General features: G+C 37.6%; 1 protein-coding gene across 1 annotated transcript in view; it reads right to left on the reverse strand.

Annotated features, from left to right (window-relative positions):
* The window catches only part of LOC140179217 (uncharacterized), a 52,516-nt gene extending 29,145 nt beyond the window's left edge, over positions 1-23,371 (reverse strand). The window contains exon 1 of the mRNA XM_072217884.1: positions 23,198-23,371. Within this exon, the coding sequence (XP_072073985.1) occupies positions 23,198-23,371 (174 nt within the window). The remainder of the gene's footprint in view (positions 1-23,197) is intronic.
* Positions 23,372-24,866: the final 1,495 nt, after the last annotated feature.

Below are 24,866 nucleotides of genomic sequence, written 5' to 3' on the forward strand. Positions count from 1 at the left end.
ATTTCAAGCACATCCAAACCATATCATAATCACACAACTCAAACATAATCAATCAAGATTAAATTCGTCAAACCCTACCTTGATTTGCTGCTCCAAATCCGGTTACTCTTTGAAGTGTTCTTAAAGCACTTTTTACTCCTAAAACACATTAAGAACAACTTTAAAACTCTAAACCATCAACTAAACGAACTTTAGCAGCATCTTAGGCAGGTTATCCTCACCATAAACGTGCAGAAAATCAAAGATCTTTGGCCCACAAGTCAAGCTAAGCAAGAGATCTAAGGAAGAACATCAAGAAAACACTTGTTTAAGCATGTTTCCTTGAAAACCGAATTGAAGAGGGAGGGAGACAGCCATCTCACCTTATTTCCAGCCTTGATAAGTTACATGGTTATGTAGAGGAATAAGAGAGGATCATTTTGGTGAAATCGAAGTTTTGATTTGAGTTTTAGTTCAGAAGAAATCAAGCTTTGAAGATTAAGTGTTCATGAAAGTTTCTATCTTTTCTCTCTTGTTATTTTCGGACAAAATGATGAAATGAGATAGCCTTGGAGGTCTTGGGGGTGTAAGGTGAGTTGTGATTGGTTGGCTTGGAGGTGGATTAAAATAATATTAAAATATCTGAGGTGTATAACTACTAAAACTAGATGTATCGGAAACACTTGTAAAAATATCTCTAAAAATTATTTTCTAACCTACTAGCATAAATGACACTAGTAACATATTTATTGTGAGAATAAAACATGTATGATGATGCCTTAGCATTGCTAAAGTCATCAGAGAGTGCTGGTGCTAAGCTGCACCAGTAAACCGTAAACCCGGTAAAACCGATTTTCTATTTTTAAGTAAAACAGACCAGGTAACCTTATAATATCATTCAAGCATTTTCTAATACTAATATAATGATAATATTATACTATTATCTCTCTCCTCTCATGAATCGAGTCCGATTCATCAAACAGAGTCTATTTATGAAAATCAAAATCAAAACTGCCAACTGATACGGTTCAAAAACTAGGTTCTTTGTGATTGCATTATCGAGCTAACCCTCAGAAGAGGTTCTAGCTTAAGGATGACATAATGACAATGAGGATTGAGATGCTTGATGATATATCAGAGGTGTTCCCTTTACCGATCTTCCGGAGAAATCCGTACTTTCAGAAAAGATCTCATGTACTCGAAAATCAGGGTTGTTACATGTTCAAGGATGGATTCAAGCACAAGCCACCTTGATGAGGAGCTCCCCATAAGTCCAACTTAAGGACAATAAACAAAAGTCCTAGGTGGGAGACACCCACCATGGTAACATCTTTCCCTTTTCCTCTTTGTAAATGTTGGTAATTTAGGTTTAATTTCATGTTTTGATTGCTTACTAGAGTTTATCTGGGAGTCTAGTAGGTTAAATAAGGTTTTATGATGTTTTGGTAGTTATTTGGAGGTTTGAAAAGCTTGGTTTGGTACAAAAACATAGAAAAATTTTTAAAAACAGAGCACCACCCACGCACACGCGCACTCCACGCGTACGCATGAATCAATCAAATTCGGCCATCCACGCGGACGCGCCTTGTACACGTACGCGTGGATTGAATTTTTCCACCTCCCATACATTCACCCAAGAGTTGTGCGTGAAGTGTGCCAAATTTGTGCCCCAGGGCACGTGAACGCGTACCTTGCGCATCCGTGTCGACTCTCTGCCTTGCCATGCACAGGTACGTGCACTGCACGCGTACGCGTTGCTTCCATTTCATCAATCCACGCTTACGCGCACATGACGCGCACGCGTGGATTGCCCTGTTTCAACCACCTTCTTTTCTTCTCTTCTTTCCATTTCTTTCCTTCTTCTCTTCTCTTTCCACCTTTCAATCATCATCCAACACTACCAAGCATCATGTAACACCATTTTTTAGTTAGTTTAACTTTTGTTTCCCATTATGAGTGTTGGATTACTAATCTTGTTTACCATTTACTGCTGCTTATTACTAATGGGATGTTAGTTTAACATCATTGTCATTATTGTCATTGTTGGATTTCTTTGTTGAGGTTGTATTTGGTTAATTGGTTTGGAATTTTTCATGTTTAACACTTTTGAATACCAAGTACTTGTTACATTGCCTTCATGCATCTTACCTCTTTGAATTGCATATTTCGGCCACCATGCATTCATCATCCATTATTAGGCAATTGTATATTATTAATGCATTTTTTTAGGATGCTTGTTCTAAGTGGCCATCACCTATTTTATGCATTGAGATTGTGGAATTGTGAAATTGGATCGAAATCTTACCTAGTGACATATTTTAGAGCTTTTCAAGCTTTGTGGACCATGCTTGCTATGTGATTGATTTTTTACTTCTATATCCTTTTTCCTAAGTTCCATAGCATCCATGTATTTCACCTCTATGTCACTTAGGTGTTGCAACAACTTCAATATGTGTCATTGTTTGATGTGTGAGCTCTCTATACCATTTTGTTCATCAAATTTACTTACACATCAATCAATGTCCATGCATTATCCAATTTCACAATTGCTTGATTTTTGCTTGAATGCTTTTATACTTCTTCACTACTCGTTGGGTTGTTTTAGCCTACAAGTCTTTTAAAGTATCTCAAGCACACTAGAATGAGTGAAGTGCATGTTTTATTTTGTATAATTGTGACATGATTTTTAAATACTAGGGTGTGAGTTCTAAACTGGATGCAAGTTAGGAACCACACACTTATTTTTCATTATTGTCACACTAATTCACTTACTCAATTCTAGTGATTTACCTCATTCCAACAATCCATGCTTCCTTGCTTGTGCATTTACTTGTCTTATTATCTCCTATTTTCTATGTTCAGGATGAATCATCATAAGCAAAAATGGTAGTGGGAGAAGAACACGCAGCATCGGTTGACTTACCAACTGAAGGTAGCAACTAGGAATGTCGCCGAACCCCCTTGTTCATCTTTGGATGCACCGAGGACGGTGCAAACATTTAAGTGTGGGTAGGTCGTCTGACCGCTCGGCATTTTTGGGTGACAAGTTTCTAATCCCAACACTTTTGCATTTCATTTTTAGGTCTTTTATGATTTTTGGTTGCATTGCATATGTATATATTAAGCTTAGTCAAAATCGTGATATTTTCCAAGGATTTTATCTATAGGGCACCCCAATTTAAAAAAAAAAAATTTAGAACTTGCTTGAATTATATACTTTGTGGAACATGATTTTTGAGCTAAGAATACAAGCATGTGAGATTTGAGCCTAATTGTGTGGTTTCATCATACATAACCACTTATTTTAATTCTTGTGTGCATTATTCTCTTCCTATGATTGTAATCCTTGATTTGTTTTATTCTTTATGTCCATTATTTTGTGTATACATGCTTTTATATGATTAAGGCCATTGTTCAAATAGCTCACTTACCCAAATAAGCCTACCTTTTATCTTCCATTGATAACCAATTTGAGCCTATGCTTAACCCATTTGTTCTTAATTGTAGCAGATTACAAGCCTAAGTGAAAAACAATAAATATCCCTTTATTTGGATCTTTTATTAGCTTAGGCTAGTGAGAGTGTTTATCATTTGATTTTGGGTGAGTTGGGAACATTGGGTAGAGATAAAAGTGTGCTTTTGTATTTATGTTGAGAATCTTGGGAATTGGGTACATACTCATGTATTAATCATGTGTAAACCATATGCATTGATGTTCTTGTATATATATTTCAGTTTTGAAAAAAAGAAGAAAAACAATTAAAATAAATAATAGAAATAGAAAAAGAAAGAAAAAAATTGCAATAAAAAGGGGACAAAATGCCCCAAAGCAAGGCTCAATAAAAGTCAATGCATATGGGTGGTGATCAAAAAGAGAATGCTTGAGTGTGTGAAAAAGTGAAGAATGGGTAGTTAGGTTTGTTTAGAATTGTATAGGTTGTTATAGGTTAGGTGGGAAGTTCAAGCTCACTTGACCATATGCATCCTACCTTGACCCTAGCCCCATTAAAACTTATGGGAAAGCCCTCATGATATTTGTATGCATACATAAAGTAATTGTTGATTGTTAGATGAAAAACAAATATTGGAAAGCATGATTAGGGGAGAATTGAGTGAATCAACCCCATACACTTGAGTGACTAGAGCGGATACACATCTGGTGAGGGTTTGATTGCTCAATTACATGTTTTCACCGATGATCATCTATTTTCTTGCAAGTTTGTAAAATCTTCTTAATAATTCAATTCAATTGTGGGTTGAGTGATTGTTATTACCTTAGTCCTTGTGTTTGTATATGTATTCTTAGAAATTGATTTATTTTGACTAAGTGGATGCATTCATGTAGATAGATTGCATATAGATAGGTTGCATGTAGTTAGTTTGCATTGAATAAATATTGATGTCCCTTTGCTTCTTTCTTGATTTTAGCATGAGGACATGCTTAGTTTAAGTGTGGGGAGATTTGATAAACCCCAATTTTGTGGTTTATCTTGTGCTTAATTTTGGGAATTTTATCACCTTTTCGCACATTTATTCACTGAAATAGCATGGTTTTACAATTCTCCCTTGATTTGTGCTTAAATGTGAAAACATGCTTTTTAGGCCTTAAAATAGCTAAATTCAATTCACTTTAGTTCCATTCGATACCTTGATGTATTTTTTGAGTGATTTTAGGTTCATAGGGCAAGTATTGGATGGAAGAAGTGAGGAGAAAAGCATGCAAAGTGGGAGAACTCATGAAGAAATGAAGGAACCGTAAAACTGTCAAGTCCGACCTCTTCGCACTCAATCGACCATAACTTAAGCTACAGAGGTCCAAATGAGGCGGTTCTAGTTGTGTTGAAAAGCTAACATCTGGGGCTTCGAAGTGATATAAAATTTGCCATATGTTATTTCGCGTTCAGGGGCGTGCACGCGCCATGTACACGTGCACGCCGATGCTGCTCGTGGCCCACTAAAGTAAAATCGCCCCCAGCAATTTTTGAAGCACTTTGGGCCCAACCCAACTCATTTCTAATGCTATTTCATGCAGAATTCAAGCTTGGGCAAAGGGGGAGCAATTGTTTGGTAGTATAGCATTATGTAGGTTAGTTTCTAGAGAGGAAGCTCCCTCTTCTCTCTAGAATTAGGTTAGGATAATCCATGTTAGATCTAGGCATGATTTTTTGATTTCATCTTGTTTCTTTTCCGATGTCTTGTTTCTTCTACTTTATTCTTTTGAGTTCTCTTGGAAATTTTACTTTTATGTCTCTTTATGTTTATGAATATTCATGTTGGATCTTATTTATATTTAGTGAAATTTAATGTTAATGTTCTTTTAATTGATGATTTGAATTGTTGATTTACTTTTCTTGTAATTGGTAGTTGATAGATTTTACTATTTCTTGTCATTTATTATGCTTTCCTTTTATGCCTTCCAATTGTTTGATAAAATGTTTGGTTGGATGTTAGAGTAGATTTTGAGCATTCTTGGCTTGGAAAGAGTAATTAGGTAATCTTGATCATGAAAACCCAACTTATGTTGGAGATCTAGAGTTGTTAGTTAGTATCATTTTCAATGACGCTAATATTTTGCTAATTCAATTAGTGAGTTGATTAGGACTTTTGATTTGAGATTAACTAGTTTTGTTTGACTTTCTCTCATGGAAGATAACTTACACCTTTTTCCAATGATGGAGATGACGTAATAGGATAAATTCTTGTTTATATTTGTGACATGATTAATTAATCTTGTTTGACATTCTCCCTATGTGAAGATGACATGATACCTTCTTCCATTTGTTGGAGTTGACTAAATAAGATGAATTAATCAATGTATGACTAGGATAGAAAGCCTATGATCTCAATTCTTGTCATGAATGTATCTCTTTATTAATTGCTTTCTTTAGTTACTTGCTTGATTTACTCTTCTTGTCATTTAAATTCATATCCATTTAATTCCTTGTCCCTTTATCAATCATACCCCCTTGTTCCTTCATAGCCAGTAATCATTCACTTCATTGTAATTCCTCGTGAGACGACCCGGAGTCCAAATACTCCGGTTAATTCTTATTTGGGGTTTGTACATGTGACAACCTAAATTTAATTTGATGCGAGAGTTGTTTGTTGGTTTGGAGCTATACTTGCAACGTAAATATTTTGTGAAATTCCTTACCCACAACAATTTTTGCAATTAAGTGCTCTTGATGCTCCACCCTCAATTGCTCTATATTAGTGCTTAATTCTCCAAGAGAAGTTTGCCATTGATCCCAATAGCTTTGAGAAGGAAAATACATCCCTTGAGGAATGTCTGGGTCTCATATTGAGGCAAATGCACAGGCTCTTGTGCATGCTCTCTAGTTTGCTCCATCCTTTTCTTGGAGATGGGCTTATCTTCCCTAATGGATCATGATGGCTTTGTCAATAGTCACTTCTGACCGATTGTTAGTAGGGATGATGGAACGTTGGATGAATTCCAACCATCCTCTAGCTATGGGCATTAGGTCATGCCTTCTTAGTTGAATGGGCTTACATTGGGAATCCCTTTTCCACTGTGCTCCTTCCACACAGATATCGGAGAGCACTTGATCCAATATTTGATCAAAGCTGACTCTTCTAGTGTAAGGATGTGGGTTTCCTTGCATTAAAAGCAAGTTGAATGCCAATCTCACACTTTCTGGGCTGAAATCTAAGATTCTCCCTCGGACCATGGTGCTCCAATTCCTTGGATTTGGGTTCACACTAGTGTCCTGGCTTTTTGTAACCCATGCATTAGCATAGAACTCTTGCCCCATTAGAATCTCAACATCTTGAATGGGATTGGTTAGGACTTCCCAACCTCTTCTCCGGATCTCTCTTCGGATTTTTGGATACTCATTCTTCTTGAGCTTAAAAGGAACCCCAGAGATCACTTTCTTTTCTGCCACTACTTCATAAAAGTGGCCTTGATGGGCTTTAGTGATGAATCTCTCCATCTCCCAAGATTCAGAAGAGGTGGCTACTGCCTTTCCTTTGCTCTTTCTAGAGGAGTCTCCAACCTTGGGTGCCATAAATGGTAATGGAAATAAAAAAAGCTATGCTTTTCCAACACCAAACTTAAAACTTTGCTCATCCTTGAGCAAAAACAAAGAAAAGAAAAGAATGGGATAGAAGAAGAAGAAAATAGAAGGATATAGAAAGAGACAGGGCTCGGCCTTGTGGGTTTTATGAGTGTATGAGAAGTGTGTGTATGAAGGGTATGAAGAGGGGTATTTATAGGAGTGGGAAATGGGTATGTTCGGCCATGGGTTGGGTTTTGGGTGGGAATTTTGATTTTAAATTAGGTGGGAATTGGTGGGAGTTATGATGGGTATAGAAAAGTTGTATGGATGTGATTGGGCTAGGGTTTAGAGGAAAGTGTGTATGGAAAAGTGTGAAAGTGGGTAGGAATGAGTGGGGTAGGTAAAAGATGATGTGGGATCCAGTGGTCCTGAGAGGCTAGGGAACCCAGATTCCCTGCTTCTCTGTATTGGCGCTTGAACGCCCAGGGGCTGCTGGTGCGAAATTTATAGCCCACAAACTAACCGGCAAGTGCACTGGGTCGTACCAAGTAATACCTCAGGTAAGTGAGGGTCGATCCCACGAGGATTGATGGATCAAGCAACAATAATTGAGTGATAGACTTAGTCAAGCAAACAGAAAGTAACGTTTGGGCAATATAAAAGACATTAAACAATATAAAGAATATTGAAGGAAGGAAAGTAAATAAATTAGGAAGAAAATATGGAGAAGACAGTTAAGGTTTCAGAGTTATCTATTTTTCCGGATTAACTTTTCTTACTAACTATTTTAATCATGTAGGATTTAATTTATGGCAAACTATATGTGACTAGACCCTAATTCCTTAGACCTTTCTAGTCTCCTCTAAAATTCATCAACTGTCAATTCCTTGGTCAGTTAATTCCAAGTAGAGGGTGATGATCAAATTCCAGTTTATATGCCACAAAAACTCTAATTACCCAAAAATAAAAAGATTATATGTCATGTATCCCGTTAAATCCAGATAATTAAAATTTAGGAGAATATGTTTTCAAGTTGTTGTTCAAGTAAAGAGCTTTTCCAAGTTATACAAGAACTCAAATAGAAAGAAAGTCATACTTCTGTTCCACCCAAATTCATAAGATAAAGAGCGAAAATAATTCTTAAATTATAAATCCATACATGAATTAAAATAGAAAAAGCAATAAAATAAATCCATAGAAATAGACGGAGCTCCTAACCTTAACAATGGAAGTTTAGTTGCTCATGGTTCAGAGTAGAAAACTAGGATTACGGAATGTAAATTTGTATAGAATTGGAAGTCCCTCTGGGAAGAAAAGTTTCTTCCTTTTATATCTAATCCTAATAATTTAAAATCTCATATCTAAAACTAAAAAAAGATATCTTTTCTTGAAAATAATGTTTGAATTTAAATTAGAATTAATTAACAAGTCTTCAGTTGATGGGTGGAGACCACTTGTTTTGTCCATTCTGCAGCTTCTAATCTGTGTTTTCTGGGCTGGAAACCGGGTCAATCACGCACACGCGTCACCATGGAAAGCTCCTATTCACGCGTACGCGTCAGTCACGCGTACGTGTCGCTCCACGCTGCCATCTCCTTTGATTCTTGTACTGCAGAAACTCCATCAAATCCAGCCGAAAGCTACCTAAAATAAACAAAATTGCACAAGACTCAAAATAGCATCCATATTGGCTAAAAAATAATTAATTCTTTATTAAACTCAACAATTTAGATGCAAATTCACTAGGAAAAGATAGGAAAGATGCTCACGCATCACAACACCAAACTTGAACTGTTGTTTGTCCTCAAGCAACCAGAACTAATATAAGCTTAGGATGTGAATTTTCATGAGAATGAGAGTTCGATTAAGCTCATGTCTCTTCTTATAGTGGGATTTACAACTACAATCCTGAATAGTTTTGGCATCTCACTCTCCTTTGAATCAGAAGGATGTCTGATAAACCATTATTTTATGATTTATATTGTGTTTAATTGAGTGGTTTTATCAAGTCTTTAACTACTTATTCATATAGATTGCATGAATTTTATAATTCCTTCCTAGTATTGTTATGGTTGAAAACTTGCTTCCTAGAAACCTTAAATTAGTACATTTTAACTCTCCTTTATACCACTTGATGCCGTGATCCGTGTGTTAAGTGTGCCACTTGAGTTCGAAGGCATGGCACGCCAAGGTTGATAGAGAGATAAGCGTGCCACTTGAAGTATTGAGCGTGGCACGCCAAGCTAGAAATGAAGGGCATGTGACACGCCAGTAAAGCGCCAACCATATGCCAGCTGGGAATTCACGCTTATTGAGTGTTTTTTTTCCTCCAAAATGTAATTTTTCCTTTTCACTTTTGTAATTCTTTTATTTTTACTAGGAATAGTATAAATACCCCCAATGAGTACTGAAGAGGGGGTTAAGCAGTCAGTGTTAGATCCTGATGCACAGAAACTTGTCTCTTAACAAATTTTCTTCGGCAAGTATACCGAATTGTCGTCAAGTAAAAACTCACAGTAGAGTGAGGTCGAATCCCACAGGGATTGATTGGTCAAGCAACTTTAATTGGAAGAATGTTCTAGTTGAGCTAAGCAGAAAGTGAGTTGAGAATTGTAGGAAATTAAATGGCAGGAAAGTAAATAGCAGAAAATAAATGACGGGAAGTAAATTACAGAATCTTAAATGGGGAAGGGAAGTTTAGCATGAAAGTAAATGGCATAAAGTAAAGAGAATGGTAAGATCAGAAATGGGAAATTCATTGGGCTTAGGAGATGTTGCATTCTCTGGATCAAGTTCATTTTCATCTCTTCCTCAATCAATGCATTCATTGATCTCCTTGGCAATCTTAAGTGATTGAATTCCAATTCCTTGGTAATTCAAACTCTCAAATCAGATCAATAGCCAATTCCTTGGTCTAATTGCTCATGAGAAGAGATAAAGTGTGGTCACTGATTATACCACATGTATTTCCAAATCAAAGTATTGGGAGAATTATATGTCACCATATCCGCCCAAACCCCAATTTGGTCCAACATGAGAAAACATTTCTAGCATGATCTCTTCATCCCTTTTCCAAGGTTCAGAAGAGATCCAAGTATGAATAGCTTCTTTTCCAAGATAACTACTCAATTGGATGACGATTGAAAGCTTTCTAGTAAAATCAAGAGAAAAGATAGAAGAAGAGTAATGAAAACTATTATTGATCCATCAAATTACAACAGAGATCCCTAACCCAATGAAAGGGGTTTAGTTGTTCATAGCTCTGGGAAATGAAAGCAAAGATGGAGAGTACATTTTGAAGGTTAAACTAGAAGTGCAGAGAAAGTAAAATACAGAGAGTAATTCTAATAATGCCCAAAAGCTCCCTTTTCTAGTTCAAAGCTCTCCCTATTTATACTACTCTTCTGATCTTCTAGTTGATTCTTCAAGTCTTGGATATGGGCCTTTGGATCTTGAGTTGAAGCAGTTATCTTCTTTAGTGGGCTCAGCCTTACTTGCAGAGAAAGTGTGAAGTAGGCAGGGACTTTAGCTTAGGGCGTTAGTGGTGTTAACGTTAAGTGAAAATGTGGGGTTGAGAACGTTAGTGACAATCACCTTTTTCACTAACGTTCCTAACCCAAAGTGGTCCACGTTAACTTCAATATTTGTGGCACTAACGTGACCACTAACGTTGACCCTTGGCCCTTCGCAAACGTTACTGGGGTTTACCTTTTTCAATAACGTTAAGAGTATCCCTTTCTCCCTACGTTAGAGTTCACATTAGAATAGTTAACGTGGCCTTTAACGTAGGCTTGCCAAATCTTCGAGAGCGTTAGTGACACTTACCTTTGTCACTAACGCTTCAGAACGCCCCTTCTTCCCACGTTAGAGTTCATGTTAACTAGGTTAACATGACTTCTAACGTGGTATTGATAGCCATCCCTAACGTTAGTGACAAAGGTGAGTGTCACTAATGTTGGCTCATCATCCCTTTTTCTCCACGTTAGCTTCCACGTTAATGCAATTAACGTGGCAACTAACGTGGCTCAATCCAACGTTAGTGACAAAGGTGAGTGTCACTAACGTTGGTGATTCTTGCTCCCTCCACGTTAGAGTCCACTTTAACTAGGTTAACGTGGCTTTTAACGTAGCCAATATGGGCTTAGTCCAACGTTAGTGACAAAGGTGAGTGTCACTAACGTTGGCATCATCTTCTTCTTCCACGTTAGAGCTCACGTTAACTAAGTTAACGTGGCTCTTAACGTGGCCAATTGCCCCTTTTGGAACGTTAGTGGCACTTACTTTTACCACTAACGTTGGAGTTCTACTTCTCTTCCACGTTAGCTTCCACGTTAACATAGTTAACATGGCAACTAACGTGGGCTATGATGGCTCACGAAGGCGTTATTGGCAATCACTTTTCTCATTAATGTTGCATGCTAGCCTTCATTCCACGTTAGTGGTTACGTTAGCTAGACTAACGTGGCTGCTAACGTGGTTCTTCCATGCTTCCTTTATCCTGAAATCAAGCAATAAAGTGCATCAAAGCTCTGATCCAAGTTATGAGACATGCATCATTCAATTTGTCCTTTAATTTATGCATAATTCTCATGAAATCATGTAAAATTCACAATGTTTGCTTGAATCCAGATGTAAGTGATTATTTACCCAAAACTTGCTTATTTCCTAAGAAAATACATGAAACTACCTTAAAACCATAAAGAAAAGGTCAGTGAAACTGGCCAAAATGCCCTGGCATCACAACACTAAACTTAAAGCTTGCTTGTCCCTAAGCAAGTACTGGAACAAGAGAATGATGAATGAAATGACAAGAGGAATGAATCATTATTGTGGAAGTCATGTTCTTGGTTTTATGGGTTTCATGCTTAGCAACTTAGGCTCATTCCTTTACTGGCTTTCAGACCTTTATCATGCCTTGGAATACTCACTTGATTGCACCCTTTGATACTTTTATTTATTGATCCCTTTGTCTTTCCAAGATTTATTTCTTCCTTAGGCTAAGTGTTCTGTGAGGGGGCGACTCTTTAAGATAAGCTTTCAACTAACACTCCCGAACCAGTTGGTTCAAGGTGCTAGGTGTTGAAACACCCCTAAGGACTTACTCCCTCAAGTCTCTCTCCCCCATACATGCACACCACAGGCACATGGTTTGTTATTTTCTTTCCTTGAGGTCTTGGTGTCCAGCACCTCTTTGGGTTACTAAATGTTCTGTAGCAAGATTGCTCTTGATAGTGGATTTTCAGTTGATAATCCCGGGTTAGTGATGACAAGTCATCTTAGCCTATTTTAACTAGTCTTTTTCTTTTGTTTTCATTAGAATTATGCACTTTCTTGAGCCATAAGCAAGCTAATTGGGTAGATTTTCATGTTTCCTTTGATTTAATCAACCATGTATGAATTCATGCTATTTCATGAGGTTTTATACTATAATTGTCACATATTATGAAAGAATGAATATCTCATGATTTTAAGCATAGCTTTGATGTGTTTGGTTGATTAATGATAGGTGAAGAAAGCTTGGAGAAAGGTTGAAGAAAGAAGGAATAGCTAGGAGTAAAGAGAGGACAATGGAATAAGTGAAATTGAACCAGGAAGCAAAAAGCTGGACCTAAAGTTAGCCTCAAACTTTTGCACAAACTTTTGGGTGAAAAGTTAGCCCCAACGTTAGCCCCTAACTTTTGGGCTAACGTTGGAACTTGAAAATCACTCCCTGGGTACCAAAAGTTTGCGCCAACGTTAGCCCCTAACTTTTGGGCTAACGTTGGCACATGAAAATCACCCCTGGGCACCCAAAAGTTTGCGCCAACGTTAGCCCCTAACTTGGTGGCTAACGTTGGCATAAGAAAAACCCCCTTGGCCACCAAAAGTTTGCGCCAACGTTAGCCCCTAACTTTTGGGCTAACGTTGGCACATGAAAAATACAAGGGAAGGAGCAAAAGTTTGCGCCAACGTTAGCCCCTAACTTTTGGGCTAACGTTGGCGCCATAAGTGCACCAAGGAAGGCCAACGTTGGAGCAAAAGTTAGACCCCTAACTTTTGCACCAACGTGGGTATCAGCAAAATATGGAGGCTGATATGAAAAGTTGGACCAAAAGTTAGACCCTAACTTTTGCTCCAACTTTTACTCCAACTTTTGCAAAACTCCAACCCGGTTCATTTGGTTCACTTTGGTTCTTCTCCAAACTCCAAGAGCAATCAACCAAGGCCTCTTTCAACCCAATTCCACCAAGAGCAAAGGCCTAACTCAAAGCTTGAAGATCATTTGAAGAAAGTGTATAAATAGGATAGAATTCAAGTTTTTGGGAGAGCTTTCCTTTTGAGTTTTCATAATAGTTTTCGGAGAGCTTTGGATATTGAGTGATCTTTAATTTCTTAGTCTTAGGGAAGGAGAATTCACTTCTCTTCCTCTTAGTTTTATTGCTTTCAATTTCAATTACAATTGTCTTGGATCTTGGGTTGGAGAATTGAAGAAATTCTGTTTCAATCTCATCCTTGGATCTCTCTGCTTTATTTACTGCTTGATTGAATTTAATTTCTGTTAATTGCTCTTCATCTACTTTCCTTGCAATTTACAATTCCCTTGCAATTGTTCTTGTTGGATCTAGGAAGGCATTGAGATCTAGACTCGGTTCTCTAGTCTCTGGGTCCTGAGATCTGAACTTTCAATTTCTAATTCTCTGTTTACTGTTTTCATTTTCATTTACTTTTCTGCTTCAAGATCCGATTTAACCCAAACCCTCTTATACTTCTCTGCTTGATGCAAATTTACTTTTCCTTGTTTAATTTCTGCAAATCCAAGTCCCAATCCCCTTTACAATTCAAGTCATTTACATTTCTTGCACTTTAAGATTCCGCAATTTACATTTCTTGCATTCTAAGTTTCTGCCATTTAATTTCTTGTTCTTTAAGATTCAACAATTTATTTCCTGTTCTCTTTAATTCCATGCAATTTAATTTCTGCAAATCACAAAACACTCAACCAAATCTTGATTCGCTTGACTAAATTAACCACTAAGCTAAAATTGCTCAATCCTTCAATCCGTGTGGGATCGACCTCACTCCCGTGAGTTTTTATTACTTGATGCGACCCGGTACACTTGCCGGTTAGATTTGTGTGTTTTGGGAGAAATTCATTTTTCCACCAAAATAGCTCATCAAGTTTTTGGCGCCGTTGCCGGGGATTGAATAGATTGACAATAATTAAGTGAAGTGGAGATCTAGATCAAGCACTTTTTCTTTTCTATTTCTCTAATTTTTGACGGACACACTAACTGTTTGAATTTTTGCCTGAGCTAATTGAAACCTCACTTTAGCAATAGAGTGAAGTTTTCTTGGTTTATGTTGCTGAATATGATTCTCATAGCTTGATAAATAAATGAGAGAAGTGATTTTCGTTCATTAATCTCTCAAGTTTACCAACTGTTTGACACATGGTGTCAACTAATCCTCTGACTATATTCTCGCATGAGAATATCCAATTTTCATTTGGTTTGTTTGTGATTGTGCAGGTCATGGAGGAAAGGAATCCTACAGTAAGAGGAGAAAAACTGAGGCATTATGATTTCCAGCCTCCCTAATCAAAGAGCAAGATGTCAAGCTAGTGACAATAAAAGAGCGCTTGTTGGGAGGCAACCCAATCGGAGGTAACCATCTTTTCATATCTATTTCAATAAAAAGGTTAATTAGTTTTATCTATATTGCAAGAAGCTAAGTTTGGTGTTGCACACCAAAACAATCTAAAGTAGAATGCAGGATTCTAAGTTTGGTGTTTCACCAAAATCCCATTATAAAACACATTCTCACTCTCTGCATAATGCTGGCTTCAAGTATGTTGGATGAACTAGCTAACTATTCTGCTGTTTCCTAGTTTTCAGTTTTATTGCTTTTGAAAAAGAAAAAAGAAATTATCACACATGGTTAACCATTGGCAAGGTACTAAGTTTGGTGTTCCCACACCAAAGTAAGTTCAAAAAGCCCGTAAATAAATCATGAAAATTAACCATTGTTTCCAAGTGCTTGGGGAGCAAGCAACTTTCAATATCACTGCAGAGTATCATACAAGCTTTTGGAGATGTTTAGCATCATCAATCAAAGAGGTGAAAGATGAACATGAAGGCCAGCAATGATGATGATGAGAAGAAGGAAAGCAAGTAAACTTCAACAGGTTGTATTGTTAAGTGATTGTTTTACATCAAATATTGCTGTAATTGAAGGTTGGATTGTATCCTTATCTGCCCTGCTTGTCTGCATAGTATAGTTTTTTTTTACCCCTGCCTCCCTGCATAGCATAGTCTTTCTGTGATTCAAGAAGCAAGATGCTTGATCATTCACAACATTCTTATCTTCAAAACTTGTTTGCACTCAATTTTCAAGAAATGCATCACATGAAAGTTCTTTGAAAAGAAGGATTGAGGAATCAAACAATTTTGAGGCAAGCAAAAGATTAGGAGAAGTGGTGGTTCTAGTTGTATGATTTTGTATTGAGGTTGCATGCTTGTGAAAACTTGCATGGGAGCTCATAGGCAGGACATGAAGTTCAAAGAAGTATTGTGGAGATTCTCAAAAATTTATTGATCCAAGAAGCAGCAAACAAAACAAAAGAAAGAAAAGAAAATACAAAGACAAAAAGAACATGGCCCAAGGCTCTGAGCATCAATTACTAGGTAGAAAAGAAAGAAGAAACAATGACTCAAAGAGTTGTTAGCTTAGTAAAATGCTTGTGGTTGAGTTGTGTCAAAGAAAGAGGCTTGAGCAAGTAAATCCTTAGGGGTGCTTTAACACCTAATACCTTAAAACCAACTGGTTTAGGAGTATTGATTGAAAGCTTATCTAAAGAGCCGCTTTGAGACATGACACTTAGAGTCAAGGCCAAAGCAAAGAAACTATAAGCTGCTTCAAGGTGACTACATATAAAGAGATCTCCATGATACCATTTGGATGAAAATCCTAAGACCTAAGACTCCCAATATGTGAAGACTAGTGAGCACTGAAGCCCTTGCATGAGCATATAATTTTGGAGTTCACCCCACTGACACTTGATCACTTCACTCACAGGACCTTACAATTTATTCTTCAATCCTTCTTAAGTGAAAGAACATATGAGCATAATTCATTTCTTGCTTGGGGACAAGCAAGCTTTAAGTTTGGTGTTGTGATGACAAGTCATCTTAGCCTATTTTAACTAGTCTTTTTCTTTTGTTTTCATTAGAATTATGCACTTTCTTGAGCCATAAGCAAGCTAATTGGGTAGATTTTCATGTTTCCTTTGATTTAATCAACCATGTATGAATTCATGCTATTTCATGAGGTTTTATACTATAATTGTCACATATTATGAAAGAATGAATATCTCATGATTTTAAGCATAGCTTTTATGTGTTTGGTTGATTAACGATAGGTGAAGAAAGCTTGGAGAAAGGTTGAAGCAAGAAGGAATAGCTAGGAGTAAAGAGAGGACAATGGAATAAGTGAAATTGAACCAGGAAGCAAAAAACTGGACCTAAAGTTAGCCTCAAACTTTTGAACAAACTTTTGGGTGAAAAGTTAGCCCCAACGTTAGCCCCTAACTTTTGGGCTAACGTTGGCACATGAAAATCACCCCTGGGCACCCAAAAGTTTGCGCCAACGTTAGCCCCTAACTTGGTGGCTAACGTTGGCATAAGAAAAACCCCCTTGGCTACCAAAAGTTTGCGCCAACGTTAGCCCCTAACTTTTGGGCTAACGTTGGCACATGAAAAATACAAGGGAAGGAGCAAAAGTTTGCGCCAACATTAGCCCCTAACTTTTGGGCTAACGTTGGCGCCATAAGTGCACCAAGGAAGGCCAACGTTGGAGCAAAAGTTAGACCCCTAACTTTTGCACCAACGTGGGTATCAGCAAAATATGGAGGCTGATATGAAAAGTTGGACCAAAAGTTAGACCCTAACTTTTGCTCCAACTTTTACTCCAACTTTTGCAAAACTCCAACCCGGTTCATTTGGTTCACTTTGGTTCTTCTCCAAACTCCAAGAGCAATCAACCAAGGCCTCTTTCAACCCAATTCCACCAAGAGCAAAGGCCCAACTCAAGGCTTGAAGATCATTTGAAGAAAGTGTATAAATAGGATAGAATTCAAGTTTTTGGGAGAGCTTTCCTTTTGAGTTTTCATAATAGTTTTCGGAGAACTTTGGATATTGAGTGATCTTTAATTTCTTAGTCTTAGGGAAGGAGAATTCACTTCTCTTCCTCTTAGTTTTATTGCTTTCAATTTCAATTACAATTGTCTTGGATCTTGGGTTGGAGAATTGAAGAAATTCTGTTTCAATCTCATCCTTGGATCTCTCTGCTTTATTTACTGCTTGATTGAATTTAATTTCTGTTAATTGCTCTTCATCTACTTTCCTTGCAATTTACAATTCCCTTGCAATTGTTCTTGTTGGATCTAGGAAGGCATTGAGATCTAGACTCGGTTCTCTAGTCTCTGGGTCCTGAGATCTGAACTTTCAATTTCTAATTCTCTGTTTACTGTTTTCATTTTCATTTACTTTTCTGCTTCAAGATCCGATTTAACCCAAACCCTCTTCTACTTCTCTACTTGATGCAAATTTACTTTTCCTTGTTTAATTTCTGCAAATCCAAGTCCCAATTCCCTTTACAATTCAAGTCATTTACATTTCTTGCACTTTAAGATTCCGCAATTTACATTTCTTGCATTCTAAGTTTCTGCCATTTAATTTCTTGTTCTTTAAGATTCAACAATTTATTTCCTGTTCTCTTTAATTCCATGCAATTTAATTTCTGCAAATCACAAAACACTCAACCAAATCTTGATTCGCTTGACTAAATTAACCACTAAGCTAAAATTGCTCAATCCTTCAATCCGTGTGGGATCGACCTCACTCCCGTGAGTTTTTATTACTTGATGCGACCCGGTACACTTGCCGGTTAGATTTGTGTGTTTTGGGAGAAATTCATTTTTCCACCAAAATAGCTCATCAAGTTTTTGGCGCCGTTGCCGGGGATTGAATAGATTGACAATAATTAAGTGAAGTGGAGATCTAGATCAAGCACTTTTTCTTTTCTATTTATCTAATTTTTGACGGACACACTAACTGTTTGAATTTTTGCCTGAGCTAATTGAAACCTCACTTTAGTAATAGAGTGAAGTTTTCTTGGTTTATGTTGCTGAATATGATTCTCATAGCTTGATAAATAAACGAGAGAAGTGATTTTCGTTCATTAATCTCTCAAGTTTACCAACTGTTTGACACATGGTGTCAACTAATCCTCTGACTATATTCTCGCATGAGAATATCCAATTTTCATTTGGTTTGTTTGTGATTGTGCAGGTCATGGAGGAAAGGAATCCTACAGTAAGAGGAGAAAAACTGAGGCATTATGATTTCCAGCCTCCATAATCAAAGAGCAAGATGTCAAGCTAGTGACAATAAAAGAGCGCTTGTTGGGAGGCAACCCAATCGGAGGTAACCATCTTTTCATATCTATTTCAATAAAAAGGTTAATTAGTTTTATCTATATTGCAAGAAGCTAAGTTTGGTGTTGCACACCAAAACAATCTAAAGCAGAATGCAGGATTCTAAGTTTGGTGTTTCACCAAAATCCCATTATAAAACACATTCTCACTCTGCATAATGCTGGCTTCAAGTATGTTGGATGAACTAGCTAACTATTCTGCTGTTTCCTAGTTTTCAGTTTTATTGCTTTTGAAAAAGAAAAAAGAAATTATCACACATGGTTAACCATTGGCAAGGTACTAAGTTTGGTGTTCCCACACCAAAGTAAGTTCAAAAAGCCCGTAAATAAATCATGAAAATTAACCATTGTTTCCAAGTGCTTGGGGAGCAAGCAACTTTCAATATCACTGCAGAGTATCATACAAGCTTTTGGAGATGTTTAGCATCATCAATCAAAGAGGTGAAAGATGAACATGAAGGCCAGCAATGATGATGATGAGAAGAAGGAAAGCAAGTAAACTTCAACAGGTTGTATTGTTAAGTGATTGTTTTACATCAAATATTGCTGTAATTGAAGGTTGGATTGTATCCTTATCTGCCCTGCTTGTCTGCATAGTATAGTTTTTTTTTACCCCTGCCTCCCTGCATAGCATAGTCTTTCTGTGATTCAAGAAGCAAGATGCTTGATCATTCACAACATTCTTATCTTCAAAACTTGTTTGCACTCAATTTTCAAGAAATGCATCACATGAAAGTTCTTTGAAAAGAAGGATTGAGGAATCAAACAATTTTGAGGCAAGCAAAAGATTAGGAGAAGTGGTGGTTCTAGTTGTATGATTTTGTATTGAGGTTGCATGCTTGTGAAAACTTGCATGGGAGCTCATAGGCAGGACATGAAGTTCAAAGAAGTATTGTGGAGATTCTCAAAAATTTATTGATCCAAGAAGCAGCAAATAAAACAAAAGAAAGAAAAGAAAATACAAAGACAAAAAGAACATGGCCCAAGGCTCTGAGCATCAATTACTAGGTAGAAAAGAAAGAAGAAACAATGACTCAAAGAGTTGTTAGCTTAGTAAAATGCTTGTGGTTGAGTTGTGTCAAAGAAAGAGGCTTGAGCAAGTAAATCCTTAGGGGTGCTTTAACACCTAATACCTTAAAACCAACTGGTTTAGGAGTATTGATTGAAAGCTTATCTAAAGAGCCGCTTTGAGACATGACACTTAGAGTCAAGGCCAAAGCAAAGAAACTATAAGCTGCTTCAAGGTGACTACATATAAAGAGATCTCCATGATACCATTTGGATGAAAATCCTAAGACCTAAGACTCCCAATATGTGAAGACTAGTGAGCACTGAAGCCCTTGCATGAGCATATAATTTTGGAGTTCACCCCACTGACACTTGATCACTTCACTCACAGGACCTTACAATTTATTCTTCAATCCTTCTTAAGTGAAAGAACATATGAGCATAATTCATTTCTTGCTTGGGGACAAGCAAGCTTTAAGTTTGGTGTTGTGATGACAAGTCATCTTAACCTATTTTAACTAGTCTTTTTCTTTTGTTTTCATTAGAATTATGCACTTTCTTGAGCCATAAGCAAGCTAATTGGGTAGATTTTCATGTTTCCTTTGATTTAATCAACCATGTATGAATTCATGCTATTTCATGAGGTTTTATACTATAATTGTCACATATTATGAAAGAATGAATATCTCATGATTTTAAGCATAGCTTTTATGTGTTTGGTTGATTAACGATAGGTGAAGAAAGCTTGGAGAAAGGTTGAAGCAAGAAGGAATAGCTAGGAGTAAAGAGAGGACAATGGAATAAGTGAAATTGAACCAGGAAGCAAAAAGCTGGACCTAAAGTTAGCCTCAAACTTTTGAACAAACTTTTGGGTGAAAAGTTAGCCCCAACGTTAGCCCCTAACTTTTGGGCTAACGTTGGAACTTGAAAATCACTCCCTGGGTACCAAAAGTTTGTGCCAACGTTAGCCCCTAACTTTTGGGCTAATGTTGGCACATGAAAATCACCCCTGGGCACCTAAAAGTTTGCGCCAACGTTAGCCCCTAACTTGGTGGCTAACGTTGGCATAAGAAAAACCCCCTTGGCTACCAAAAGTTTGCGCCAACGTTAGCCCCTAACTTTTGGGCTAACGTTGGCACATGAAAAATACAAGGGAAGGAGCAAAAGTTTGCGCCAACGTTAGCCCCTAACTTTTGGGCTAACGTTGGCGCCATAAGTGCACCAAGGAAGGCCAACGTTGGAGCAAAAGTTAGACCCCTAACTTTTGCACCAACGTGGGTATCAGCAAAATATGGAGGCTGATATGAAAAGTTGGACCAAAAGTTAGACCCTAACTTTTGCTCCAACTTTTACTCCAACTTTTGCAAAACTCCAACCCGGTTCATTTGGTTCACTTTGGTTCTTCTCCAAACTCCAAGAGCAATCAACCAAGGCCTCTTTCAACCCAATTCCACCAAGAGCAAAGGCCCAACTCAAGGCTTGAAGATCATTTGAAGAAAGTGTATAAATAGGATAGAATTCAAGTTTTTGGGAGAGCTTTCCTTTTGAGTTTTCATAATAGTTTTCGGAGAACTTTGGATATTGATTGATCTTTAATTTCTTAGTCTTAGGGAAGGAGAATTCACTTCTCTTCCTCTTAGTTTTATTGCTTTCAATTTCAATTACAATTGTCTTGGATCTTGGGTTGGAGAATTGAAGAAATTCTGTTTCAATCTCATCCTTGGATCTCTCTGCTTTATTTACTGCTTGATTGAATTTAATTTCTGTTAATTGCTCTTCATCTACTTTCCTTGCAATTTATAATTCCCTTGAAATTGTTCTTGTTGGATATAGGAAGGCATTGAGATCTAGACTCGGTTCTCTAGTCTCTGGGTCCTGAGATCTGAACTTTCAATTTCTAATTCTCTGTTTACTGTTTTCATGTTCATTTACTTTTCTGCTTCAAGATCCGATTTAACCCAAACCCTCTTCTACTTCTCTGCTTGATGCAAATTTACTTTTCCTTGTTTAATTTCTGCAAATCCAAGTCCCAATCCCCTTTACAATTCAAGTCATTTACATTTCTTGCACTTTAAGATTCCACAATTTACATTTCTTGCATTCTAAGTTTCTGCCATTTAATTTCTTGTTCTTTAAGATTCAGCAATTTATTTCCTGTTCTCTTTAATTCCATGCAATTTAATTTCTGCAAATCACAAAACACTCAACCAAATCTTGATTCGCTTGACTAAATTAACCACTAAGCTAAAATTGCTCAATCCTTCAATCCTTGTGGGATCGACCTCACTCCCGTGAGTTTTTATTACTTGATGCGACCCAGTACACTTGCCGGTTAGATTTGTGTGTTTTGGGAGAAATTCATTTTTCCACCAAAATAGCTCATCAGTTAGTTAACCTAAGTTACCAAGTGATGAAGCACTCCTAAGAACTTATTCATCCAAGCAGATCCTTGGTACAAGAGCACCACAGACACATCCCTCAAGATTCAAGCCCTTGGTGCCTAGCCTTATTCTTTATTAACTTTTCTTTCTTTTTTAACTCTTATTGTTCTTTTCCTTTTTCTTATTAGGATCTTATTATTTAGCTAGTCTTATGGGGTGTGTTTCAAGTATATGATTCAGGACAGATAGTTGCCTTCCCACCTTGTTGGTGAACCAACTTAGCTAAGTGATTACTATACCACAAATTTAAGGACCTACTCCACAACTTGAACATCACTCTGGTCTTTCATAACATCTCTTTTTATTGGACATAAAAGGACAAGCATACAATAAGCAAGATGAAAATGAAGGCAGGCAATTTGACTAGCAAGCATAGACCTAGGCAAAAGCAAACTTAAAGATAGAATTGAAAATTCCTAAGCTACTATGGAAGCATGTTCTATTTCATACATGATTTTCCTTAAAAAAAACTTGAAAAAGAAAGATGGAACAATAAGGGAACTCCACCACCTTTTACTCTTGGGGGTGCTCATGCTCTCCTTCCTGTTTGTCCTCCTTGTATTTTTCTTGAGTGCTTGCACTCCCACTTCCCTTGCTTTTTCCAATCAACTTCTTCCAGAAGCCAGCATCTTTCATCTTCTTTTTCAATGTTTCCTTCTGTTGTTTCACCTTCCTTTCCTCTTGTTATGTGAGATCTTTTTAGATCTCATCATACCTAGGGATTGCAGAGTGTAGATTATGCATATGACTAGACATATAGTTCAACTTGGCTTGAGTGTTTAAGTTGAACTCCTCCCTATGTAGTTGCCGTCCTTCATTCAGTATGCTAAACTCATTGAATGCCTTCGTTTGAGCTAGCTGGCGTTGGTTGAGTTCTTGAAGGTGTTTATCTTGACGCTCTTGCCTTTCAGTCACTTGATTGATGGCTTGAGTGAGCTGGGAATAATGTTCCATTTGCTGTTTCTGCCACTCCCCTTGTTGATTCATCCAATTAGAAAGGAGTTCTTCTTGACGATCCATCCTTTGGGCTTGAACGTGCAGTTGTTGTTCTTGTCCCTCCATATAACTCCTCGCTAGCTCCTCAATGGCTCCGTGAATGTGATTCAAGTTGATGTTGGTTGGATCATAGTACTCTTCTTGCTGATATTCTTCCTGTTGAGGTTCTTCTTGGTGAGGTTCTTCTTGTGGTGTTCTTCTCCCTATTTGAGGCCTTCTTTGTTGTTGGGCGGGTGTCACATACGTTATACGCTAGAGTGTAACCATCCTTCCAGGGTTTACCCAAGTTGGGTTGCTGTCCTCGAAGACTACCTTGGCTTTCGTACACAGCCTAAGGATGGTGCTGGGGAACCAAAGTCTAGCACCTGTATCATTCTTCTCGGTTGATTCTTGAATCCCCTCAGCTATAATTTCGTTCACATTGATGCTTCCACCCTTTACTAAGCAGTGTACCATAGTAGCTCGAGTAATGTTGACCTCAGAATTGTTTGCAGCTGGGAGGATAGATCTCCTCACAAGTTCAAACCATCCCTTGGCTTCCGGGATGAGGTCTCCTCTCCTGATGAACCGAGGTCTTCCATCTGAATACCTTTCCCAGTCAGATCCTATAACACATATATCATTCACAATTTCTTCAAGTTCATCATTGTCGTGGCCATTATTATTCTCATGTGATAACTGGGCTCATCAAAATGTGGTGATTTCAGCTGAAGAACCCTTGTTATGGCATTGGGGCTGAAGTCCACCTTTGTTCCTCTCACGTAAATTTTGAAGGTGGGGGCCTTGGTTTTGTCTTCTCTGACCACATTTGTATAGAATTATTTGATGAGGTTTGTATTTATCTTTGCTTCTGGGTTCGTGAGCCTTTGCTAACCCCTTTGTTCGATCTTCTCTCGAATCTATGGGCATTCATCTTCGTTGAATTGGAATGTTAACTCAGGAAATATCTTCTTGAGCTTTATCCGTTCAAATTTACGTTCATGGAATGCAGTTTTAAACTTTCCTTCATCAAAAGGGCTGCTCTTAACCGGTTCCTTTCTCTTTTGCCTCTTGGAGCTTGATGATGCCATGAATGATTTTTGAAAAGTAAAGGTGTTGTGGTGAGTGATGAGTGGTGGAATTCGGTTGGGTTTGGATAGGGTGTAGCTTGGAGAGTTGTACTTTGAGAGTGAGAAGTTTGAAGAAATGGTTGTTGGAATGTGAAGGGAAGTACGGACTAGGAATCACTTATATAGGAAAGTGATGAGTGAATAAAAGGTGTGGATTGATGGGGTGGTTGTGTGATGGACGGATGGGGTTTAGCATGGGATGAGCACAAGGATCATCAACTTTATGATGGTGTTGGTTCAGTTTCCAAGCTTGTTTTTCTTCCAATATTGCATGGCAACAATTCCCAATGAAATCCCCTTAGAGACACGTGTACAGTCCTCTCCTTTTGTGGTAGCCGAACCCTTCAATTGTCCCATTAATCCTCCTACAAAATAAAAGAAAAAATTAAATTGTGGGAAGTGGCGGCAAAGTTTTAAAATAAAAAAAAAAGAAAGAGTAACTACTTTTTAAAATTTTTGTTGTTAACTACTAAAAGCTATTCACAAATGCAAACCAACTGACTAATTAAATTTCCATATATGCAACCTTGGTGACACCAAACTTAGTTTGTGGCAATGTGGTGTAAGATGATTTGTTCAAGGTGCTAAAAGTGACATGCTATGAGTTGCATTCATGTCCTCTTAGTGTGCCTTGAACACCAAACTTGTTCTTCACTATATGTTGCATAAAAGGATTTATTCAAGGATATGTCAAAGTTGATTTGTGATCCATGAACCCTGCTTTATTAACTACTTTAAAAGCATGTAAAACATGGGTTGCCTCCCATGAAGCGCTTCTTTAGCGTCACTAGCTTGACGTTCTTCCTTTGTCATGGTGGTTGGTAATGCTTCAGATCTTTCCT

The sequence above is a fragment of the Arachis hypogaea genome, chromosome 15, assembly GCF_003086295.3.
Source record: "Arachis hypogaea cultivar Tifrunner chromosome 15, arahy.Tifrunner.gnm2.J5K5, whole genome shotgun sequence".
Lineage (NCBI taxonomy): Eukaryota > Viridiplantae > Streptophyta > Magnoliopsida > Fabales > Fabaceae > Arachis > Arachis hypogaea.